Source organism: Notolabrus celidotus, chromosome 5 (genome assembly GCF_009762535.1).
Source record: "Notolabrus celidotus isolate fNotCel1 chromosome 5, fNotCel1.pri, whole genome shotgun sequence".
Lineage (NCBI taxonomy): Eukaryota > Metazoa > Chordata > Actinopteri > Labriformes > Labridae > Notolabrus > Notolabrus celidotus.
In genome coordinates, this window is record NC_048276.1 from 32,497,889 (window position 1) to 32,508,284 (window position 10,396).

A 10,396-nucleotide genomic window follows, 5' to 3' on the forward strand; every position below is an offset into this window, starting at 1 on the left:
GCACAAACCTCTCAGTGCGTGTTTGTGCGTCCGTAGCTGCAGGGCGGAGGCAGTCATCTGTACAATGACGACTAATTGGTGCAGACACTCACAAGTTGTATAATTGCGTGTGGATTTGTAGCCTCTGTGTGATTACAGTCACAGAGGAGGAAGGTGGTTTGGTAAAGAGTCATTTGTTATGTGTACACTCTTCACGGTGCTTCTGAATGCATCATCACTCAGTTAACCGACTACGCGTATACATTTAATCATCCACTTAGGGTCTGCAGTCTTTGAAGGCTTCATGAGCAACTCTGACAGCAACGGTGTAATGCAGTTTCACAAGTCTCAACAATTAATTTCAATATCAGCCTTTAACAGAACGAGTATCAATCATGATCTGTTTGGATCCAGTTAATCTGTGCTTACGACTATTTTTATTAAGGGATTAATTTTTTTACACGATGTTTCCTGCATGTTTGTGTTTGTACTTGAAGGACATTAGGTGTGAACACAGACGGTAGCAGTGACAGTCGAAGGGAGGAAAAGGAAAAAGATGAAGCCTATGCTCTTTTCAGAAGTTGCTGCTGCTTTGTGCCGTGGGACCGAGCCGGCCTCCAACCTGAGATTGGGGGCACTTGTCTGCTGAAATTGGGGCCAGAAGATGGCATTTTATTCGGAAATACACTGAAAGCTGCTGGGGGCTGACGGGAGCTCTGGAGCGACGTGGTGACAGGCAGATGCATGAACCGGATCACACACATCTGCTACAGGAAACTAAAGGCCAATTAGGAGCAGCAGAGACCAAAGCTGTGAGTCCTGAAAACACACCAACAATGTGACCTTTAGACAACACACAATCCCACAGAGGACGTGTTTTCATCCCTCCTCTGCTGTTTGTTCCTCTCAGGATGTTTCATTTCCATCTGAATCCAATTTATTAGCAGAATAACAGACAATAATGAGGAGAAGGAGGCTGAGACATTTAGAAGATCTAAATAATAAATACCTGAAGACTTGAGAGAAAACATATTAGGCGAATATAATTTCATTCTGCAGGAGTTCTAGGTGAAAGCACACATACTGGAAAAGTAACAAACAAGTTAAATAAGCAATTTACTTATCTTTGCTCAGATAAAGGATACAATATTCAAGAGAGAACGAGACGTTTTGTCCAAATATTACAGTTGACATTGTTGTGAAGTGAAACTTTGATCATTTATGGTTCTGTGCTGCTTTTGTTGTTCAAAGGATTTTTCTCTCCTCCATGAGAAATGTTCATGTTGGAGCCTCCATGTGGACAAACAAGAACATCATCTGCTAAATAAGAGAAAACTGAAACTGTTATACTTGGAGGACTTGAACCCCTGGATGGCATTGATAGTATTCTTGGCCCTTTAGCACCCTACACTGCGGTCCCCCTTCTGTCAGAAGATCTTACTGTTATTGCGACGGTTGGTAGAGCAGGCGCCCCGTGTACAGAAACTGCAGTCCTCAGCACAATGGTTGTATGATTGATTCCCGGTCCTGGCATGACTTGGTGGTGTCATTCCCCCTTCTGCCTCTCCATATTTCCTGTTTCTCTCAAGCTGTTGTCCTTTCAAAATAAAGGCAGAAGAAGCCCCCCAAAATAATCTTTTTAAAAAATGTAGGTGTGATTTTTGACAGCTCTTTTAATTCAGACAAGCTTCTTCCTGTAGAGACTTTTGGGGAGAGCACAGGCGGAACTTCCTTCAAAAGACTTTAAGAGAGTCTTCCACTCTTAATACTTCTTGTTTGGATACCTTGTCACATCTTGGTGTAGATCAGTTGTCTCTGTTTGCTGCAGCTGGTTTAGAGGGCTTCTCGTCTTCTGATAGCGGGATCACATCACACCAATACTTGTTCGTCTTCCTGTCAGATTCAGGATCCAGTTCAAGATTTTGTGACTATTTTTCAGACTTTAAATGGGCTGATACCATCCTATCTGCCTGAGCTGTTTTACCAATATACTGCAGTCAGATCCCTGAGATCAACACACCAGATGGTCCAAGATCCAGGCTCAAAACCAGAGGTGACCTAGCCTTTGAGGTGGCTGTTCCTTAAAAACTCATTCAATCAATCAATCAATCTTTATTTGTATAGAGCCAAATCACAACAAACGTTACCGCAAGACGCTTTTACAAACATAGCAGGTCTAGGCCGTGCTCTATGTTATATTATTGACAAAGACAAGATAAGATCCAGTCCTCTCTTACTGACAGGACTCAATATTATCTCATCCTAATCCACCATGAGCAGAGCACCTCGCAGTATTTAGCTAGTTACAGCGGCAAGGACAAACTTCCTTTAACAGGCAGAAACCTCCAGCAGGACCAGACTCATGTTAGACACACATCTGCTGAGACCGAGTTGGGTCTGGAAAGAGGGATAGAGGAGAATAAGAGAGAGAGAGAGAGAGAGAGAGAGAGAGAGAGAGAGAGAGAGAGAGAGAGAGAGAGAGAGACAGAGAGACAGAGAGAGAGAGAGAGAGAGAGAGAGAAAAAAAGCCCAGATGTCTTGAAAATAAATATATTTTTACTTTGAATAACACTCAAATTAAACACACAAAGAATTATACTTACCTTGGTCTGAACATATCTGCATCAGGACATTTTAACATGGCAATAAATGCACTTAAAGAAAAAGCACAGAGGGCAATCTATGCATTAAAAACCAAATTATTCAAGATTAACATTCCAATTAGAATCTGGACCAAAATATTCGATAGTGTGATTGTACCTATAGCTCTGTATGGAAGTGAGATCTGGGGCCCCCTCAGTAGACTGGAGCATGGCTCATGGGACAAACACCCAATAGAAGCTCTCCATACTGAATTCTGTAGAAGAATCCTAAATGTTCAAAGAAAAACTCCAAATAACGCCTGCCGAGCAGAGCTGGGACGTTTCCCATTACTATTAAACATTCAGAAACGGGCAATCAAATTTTGGACCCATCTAAATTTAAGCCCAAAAGACTCACTTCAATATAAAGCACTAAAAACCCAAGAGCTGAACCCTGAAAACTGTCCCCTTAGTCAGCTGGTGAGGAAGCTAATCAGCCAGACTCCAGTCAGCACTGATCCAAAACACAACCAAATGAAACTCATCATGAAGCACTCCAAAGATCTGTATTTAGATCACTGGAGAAACCAAACAAAGACCCAAAGTAGAATGAATTGTTATTTGACCCTAAACCGTGATTATAAATTATCTGAATATCTGTACAGTGTCAGAGATACAAAACAAAGATGTATCCTGACCAAATACAGGCTGAGTGACCACCAGCTGGCTATAGAGACAGGGAGATACAGGCAGACATGGCTGCCCAGAGAGGAGCGTCTATGTGCTCACTGCTCTACAGGGGACATAGAGACAGAGATGCACTTCCTCCTCCACTGCAGCAAGTTCTCTTCTCTAAGAGATTCCCACTACAGGGACATTACTAACATGGTACCAAACTTCCCAACATTAACCCCAGAAGAGAAACTGTCAGTTCTCCTGGGGGAAGGGTCAGCAGCTCCTCTGGCTGCTAAATATGTGTCTGCCTGTCACAGCCTGAGGGACGCACCATCCCATGGGGTTTGATTTTGGGTGGAGGTTTTGTGAGCGCGCCGAATCGGGTGAGGACATTGAGATATGCTGTATAGGTGACACCATCGTTCATTAATGCATATAAAATATGTAATATATGGTTGATATGTATGTGATGAATATAATATGTAATGAATATGGTGTGTGATTAATGTATATATGGTGAGTGTAATGTGTTGTGAATATATATAATGTACTGTATGAATTTATGTGCTTTGGCAATAATATCTCGTTGTTCATGCCAATAAAGCAAATTTGAATTTGAATTTGAATTTGAGAGAGAGAGAGAGAGGTGATAGTGATGAGACTAGCAGTAGTAGTAGTAGTAGTAGTAGTAGTAGCTGGAGTCCAGCACTACCTTATCAGCTGGAGGACAGCTGGAATGTCCACAGCAGGAGGACAGCTACTCATTCCCTTGAAAGATTTAACATCCACCTTCTTGGATTTTGATTCCAGTTAAGCTTGGCATTTTATTTGTTTTTATTTCATGTGTAATTTATTGTTCATCATACTCATATTTGTTCTTTTATTCAATATTGCGTTCCATCTTGAACAGCTCTTTGATCAACTGTAGTTAAATGTGACATATTAATAAACCTTGCCCTGACTTGATTTGATTTGTGATCTTGTCCTAAGTTGTGCTTTTTATGACAAAAAAAAAACCCTTTCATCTCTCTTTATTTTAAATGTCTCACATAAACTTCACAGTGAATTTGTTTGGATTATTTTCAAAAACTAGCACCTGTACCCCCTGACAGGTATGAAGGCCTGAAACATAACTGTTTAGAATAATCAGTCTCATCGCTGCTGGTCTTGTTCCTCAGCAGAAGCATCATTATTAATTCCTGTCTGTTTCATGACCAACAAAAGAGCTACTCACCGGTGCTTCGACACAGAAACGAAAGGAAACATTCCTTAACAAAGCTTTCATCTCTACTTGTTATTAATTGACCCATCCACAGATGGAAATGTAATATTTGAAGCCATTCCTTCTTGTATTTTTCTTTAAATATAATCAACCAATATAGGTGGACAACATCTAGTATTCAAAGAACTCGGAAGCTAGGTGCCCTTTGGTATCATTCACCACCTTTGTGACATTGCAGGACCAGTATTAAAGGAAGCTTGACTCAACTTCTCGCTGTGATTTAGTCCTTTAAATGAAGAACCTGTTTTTTAATAATGCATATGCTGAAAAAAAATCTGAACATCCACACAAAAACTGCTTTGATCAAGTCTGCAGCCCTCAACAGAATCTTATTTTAAGCTCATAAAGAAAAGTTCTTCCTCTTCCAGCAGCCTGTGAGCCTGCCAGCGGTGTCACTCACTTCCAGCTGAACGTTTTCTGTGTTTTTAAAGGCACTGAAGCAGCTCTGAGGATGACTGCAGGCCACTCTCGCTCTGAGCTGTGGTCGAAGTGAAGGGATGAAGAACAGTGAAGCTGACAGCTTTGTACTTAGGGGAGGAGTTGTGGCGACTGCTGTCACACTAACACAACTACCAGAGCCATCACAGTGAGGCGGTGACAGTGTGACAAACACGCACTTAAGGCTCTATTTTGGTGTGGCTGGGTGGCACAAAAACACTGAGGTGCAGTGGGAAGTTTTTCCTCGCCTGTGCCTGGGAGGTGATGTGGTGTAGCAGTCGTATTAGAGACATTGTACTGTACAGAGTGGAGGTCATTCATTGCAGTAGTTTGAGTTTGGCACAGTTCATCCAGCTGCTCAGAGTGAAACTTTGGTTTTAAGTGAAACATAAAAGAAACTATGAAATGTTTCCTGTTATCTTTTTAGGCTCTCTTCATGTGGAACTGACTGTCTGCACTGAAGTTGGTCATTTTTTTAAATTAATGTACAGTAAAAAAATGTAAACACCAAAAAGCAACCAGAGACAATATGCAGAGTCTGTGACGGGGTAGTTTTAGCTTTTTTCTTAAGTGCAGTCTTGAAATGCACATGAGAAAAAATTAAAAAGTATTGAAACAATAATACAGACAGTATTGAAGAAATGTATTTATGGGGATAAAGATGTGTCATCTCGTTTCAGAGGGGGTATTGGGCTTTTTTAAATACATATAAGTTTTATTTTGGAGGGAGGAACACTTCATCCCTTGCTGTATATGAATTACATAATAAATGCCTATCACTAGCAATGGTCTCCTACGTTTTCCCCTCAGGGCTTCCTTGAACTGTTCTTACATGGGACTTCCACAAGATCTGTGTTTGGTCCGTTTCCAATCTGTTGCAGCTCGGCTCCATGCTCTCTTGTTCGTCATCACCCACCGGTTGCATTTTAAGAATGCAGCACAGAGCAGGACCGCCGGACAGCTGGGGTCATGTGACCGAGGCTTTCTCGTGGCAATCACTGAATCAAGGATTCTCCTCCTCCTCTCCTCATCCATGTTTTGTTATGGTCCTCCGGAAATCTCTGACCTGTTGACTCCAGGCCTGGCTCCGCTCTAAATGACATTTTGTCATTAAGTGAAATACGATCTAGTGATAACAGTGTTATATTCTGCAAATTAACTGGATGCTTTCATTTAGTTTTGGTGTTTGACTTCCTGTCCCGCTCCATCTGCTCTGTTGAGATTGATGCGTCGTGCTCCGCAACAGCAAAAATAGAAGTCTTGCATATATGAGGGATAAGACCTGCCGGTCAGAGAAGAAGCCGGAATGCAACGGAGCGGATCCAGTGGAAGTTAACAGATTGACTAGAACAGAAACCGATCAGATCCGGTGCCGTGAAGGATCTGAGACGGACTGGACACAGATCTGGTGGAATTTAGCCATTATGAAGCTCACAAATACAGTCTCAGGTCAATGGCATAGTTTTGCAAATCATTGGGGGACATTCACTTTTTTAAAACAATTCCACCCCAAACTCATCCGACCCCAGAATCTCAAACACTAGATCCAGGTTGTGACCAGGGTTGGCCTTGGCTCCTCTTAACATCTGATCAGCCATCCAATCGTAAACTATGATTGGCTCTTTGCCTTTCCAGAGGTGGGACTTCAGCTAAAATCAACAATTAGGGTTGTGTTGCAAGATCCTGCAAGTACCATGAAAGACTCGGTGCTCATTATCTCATTTGTTTATTTACAAATGTCAATGACAAACACACAAAGACATACGGTGAAAAGACGTGAAGTACTCTCCGATCAGACAATCTACAGGCCATGAATAATGGTTCTGTTCTTGAGGTTCTGGACGTACTCTTTGGCCTGGTCAAAGCTTGTGCTCTCCTCTTTTTTAGGAGGCGACCCCTCCACCAGCTTTACGAAGAAGTTACAGTAAACTCTGTCCATGATGCCAAACATGCCGCGGCCATGGTAACGGATCCGCTTCAGGTACATCCCTTTGCCGGAGTACGACTCAGCTGGAGGACGAGGTCAGGACAGGATGGAGTGATTAAAGAGGGGAGAGTAGAGAAAAGGAGAAAAGATAAGGCTACAGGTTAACTCATTTCATTTGTTGAGGTACCTTTAAATGAAAACTGGTTGTGCAGAGCGAAAGCTTATCTGAAATAACATCTGCAAGCGTACAAAGATTAGTATGCGGCATCCGAACTAAAAAGAATTCTGCAGCTTTAGATAGATTTTATCATCGGTCTCTTCCTGTTAAAGGTCATCTCCACCGTATAATGTTTATCATCTTTCTGTTGGTGTCATGGCGGACTGCTTGTGATGACAAACTCCACCTCTGAGCATAAAAATATAAATTGCACATTTGAACAAGTGAAAGAGACGAGGACCACAACTTTGAAGCCTTCAATTCTGCTGTTATTTTGTTGTTTGGAGACAAAAGTGTCAAAAACTGGACAATGCTACCATCCTGTGATACTTCATTGTTTTTATTACTGGGACATCAGGAGGTCATGTGGGGTCAATAATTCGCACAATATTGATGTAAACCTATCAGTAGTGCCGACACTTACCTACATACAGGTTGGATTTGTACTCTACGTTGTGATTTCTGACCGCCATCTCCTGAGCTTCCAGAAGAACCTGAACAAACAAACAAGAAGCTGTGAATTCCATAAAAAGGCTTCGAGAAGATGTGATGGGGGAAATGTCCGAATTAATGACGACTACGCAACAACCTCAGTGAAAAATAATGCTGAGAGAATGAGAGATGCTCTGTTTTGGACTGCTGTGTCTACAATAATCAAACACACACACACACACGTTAAACAACAGCTACAAACCTCTTTCATGATCTTCGCCCCCTTTTTGTCGTTAAACTCCAGTTGTGCAATAGCCTGATCGACGCTCATCCCTCGGATCTGTGAGAGAGAAAAAAAAGGATGATATAGAAAATTAAAAAACTTAGAACCAGCAGGGTTTGTTTTGCCAAGAGGAGAGTGTTAGCAGATCTAATTTAAATGTATGAAAATATGAAGTATCCAATTAGATTGTAAGGTAAATTCAGCAGATCATGAAAAATACACTACACATATCTTGAAATGCCCAGAGTCTATTTAAGGTACTTTGTTTTTTTTATTAGGAAGAGATCATATCCATATTATTCTCAGGGGTGCAACTGTAGAATCAATCAATCAATCTTTATTTATGTAGTGCCAAATCACAAAAAAATGTATCTGAAGACTCTTTCCAAACAGAGCAGGTCTAGACTGTACTCTATGTTATACTATTAACAAAGACCCAACATCAAGACAGGATAAGATCCAGTCCCACCTTACAGACAGGACTCAGTCTGATCTCATCTTAATCCACCATGAGCAGAGAGAGAGAGAGAGAGAGAGAGAGAGAGAGAGAGAGAGAGTGACAGACAGACAGACAGACAGACAGAGAGACAGAGAGAGACAGACAGAGACAGACAGAGACAGACAGAGACAGACAGAGAGAGACAGAGAGACAGAGAGACAGAGACAGACAGACAGAGACAGAGACAGAGACTGAGACTGAGACTGAAACAGAGAGAGAGATGATAGTGGTGAGAAGGATAGTAGTAGTTGTAGCAGCTGGCACGTCCACAACAGCAGGCTGTCTACACGTGGAGGTTCCAGTGATGTTACGGAAGTAGAGATAAGATAGTTTCTCCCAGCAGCTAACCATAATTGCTGGCATTTGTTTTCAAAAGAATTAACCTAATAGTTCGGGAAAATCATGAAAATCTGGGAATAAATTCCTTATTATATTTAATCTCAACTCCTGTAGCAAAATCCAACCCCAGAGACAACAGGTGAATGGAAGGTTTTTACAGTTATGAGCCAGTTCCAACACTAGATCTAGTGGCTCTCCCAAGGAGCTCATCCAATTCACAAGCTGTATTTGTGATGGGGACTGCAGCAACAGGCAGTGCAGCTGCAAGGAGAATGTTCTGAAGAGTATCTCAGCATGCAAAAGTTGTACAGGCAGTGCATGCTAAAACCCTTTCCATGATGATGTACAGTCTGGAGAAGACCAAGACTCTTGAGATATTTGTCTGTGTTGTTTTTTGACAGTATTTTTTTGTAACTGGTATTTGAGATATTGAAATACACAAATAAAGCTACTTTTGAATGGATGTATAAAAGTGAGCGTGGCCGTTATTCCACCAAGGAGTGCTTTTTGTGCAAAATAAATGTTTGCAATAAATTCAGAATCCCAAATAACCCATGGTTTGACCCCTGACAAGCTGCTGACGGCAGAATTGAACATTTTCAGTTTTTTACCTAGAAGGTTCCAGGTACCCAAACTTCAAGTAGCTGTCATGGATTCTGCTACAGGAGTTGAGTTTAAATCTTTTAATATGTGTTATTAGAGATCTTTATGAACACATTGGTGAAGACATTTTTTGGTATGGAATGTATTCCCAGATTGGCCAAATATGATTTAATTTTCCCTGACTATAAATTTACCAATGAGTACTTTATTTTTTTAAGAGTTAAGAAATGTTCAACAATCCATGTATTATTACTACTTTACATCATTCAGCTACTTGTGGATAAAACACTGAAGAGTAGGTCTCACCATTTTAGCCAGGTACCACATCTTGTCTTTGCTGTATTTGATCTGCCTCCTGCTGTGGTGAATTTCCTGGAGAAACAAATGTTTATTCAGGAAAAGGCAATAAAATAAATGTCTTGGAAATGTTTAAATGACCTCTCTGTGACATCACAAACAGGCAGAAGACTCACTGCTGGTCTGCGGGGCTCATCTGGTAGCTGAGGTGGATACACCTTCAGGTTTCTCCTCTCCCAGTTCTTTGAGTCCAGAGAGCTGCTGGTGTGGAGACATGAGAGCTGCTGGGGGCCACCACCTAGGACCTGTAACCTGGAGGGACATTTAGGGATTATTGATCTACATCATGTCACTAACAATGCACGCTTATTGCACACTACCCACATTGCACATGCCAAACTGTCTGTAAACTGTTTTTTATGTTATACGAAAATAGACACCGAACCGACTCAGCTTGCTTACAGCATTAAGTAAGCTAAACCAGTCAACATAATTTGCCCTTCTGCAGAGATAGCGTGAGCAGGGAAGCTTCAATTTAATGTTCTTACCTTGAATATAAAACCCCGTGAATATTCCTAATTAAAGCCATACCTGAAATCAAACATAAGACAGTTACGCATCGTGATTCAACAAATATCTGTCATATTAAAAGAGATTTCTGGACTAAGTGAGATCATTTCTCCTACCACGTCCTGTCATTGCGGTCGCCATGTTGCATTTTTACGACACTCAGTGTTCACTTTACGATTACAATGTTTACAGTGTTTAAAGAAAAAGTTTCTCACATGTCAATTTAACCAATAGAGTATCTTGTGTGGTTTAAATATGGGACGTAAACTTTCT

The 10,396-nt window shown here is 41.2% G+C and overlaps 1 protein-coding gene across 1 annotated transcript; it reads right to left on the reverse strand.

Annotated features, from left to right (window-relative positions):
- Positions 1–6,666: 6,666 nt before the first annotated feature.
- mrpl22 (mitochondrial ribosomal protein L22) lies at positions 6,667–10,346 on the reverse strand. The gene is made up of 7 exons (XM_034683751.1): positions 10,240–10,346; positions 10,102–10,144; positions 9,730–9,865; positions 9,563–9,628; positions 7,795–7,872; positions 7,525–7,594; positions 6,667–6,966 (listed from the first exon to the last, which is right to left on the reverse strand). The coding sequence occupies exons 1-7, from the start codon at positions 10,262–10,264 to the stop codon at positions 6,758–6,760; spliced, it is 627 nt and encodes a 208-aa protein (XP_034539642.1). The 5' UTR covers positions 10,265–10,346; the 3' UTR covers positions 6,667–6,757.
- Positions 10,347–10,396: the final 50 nt, after the last annotated feature.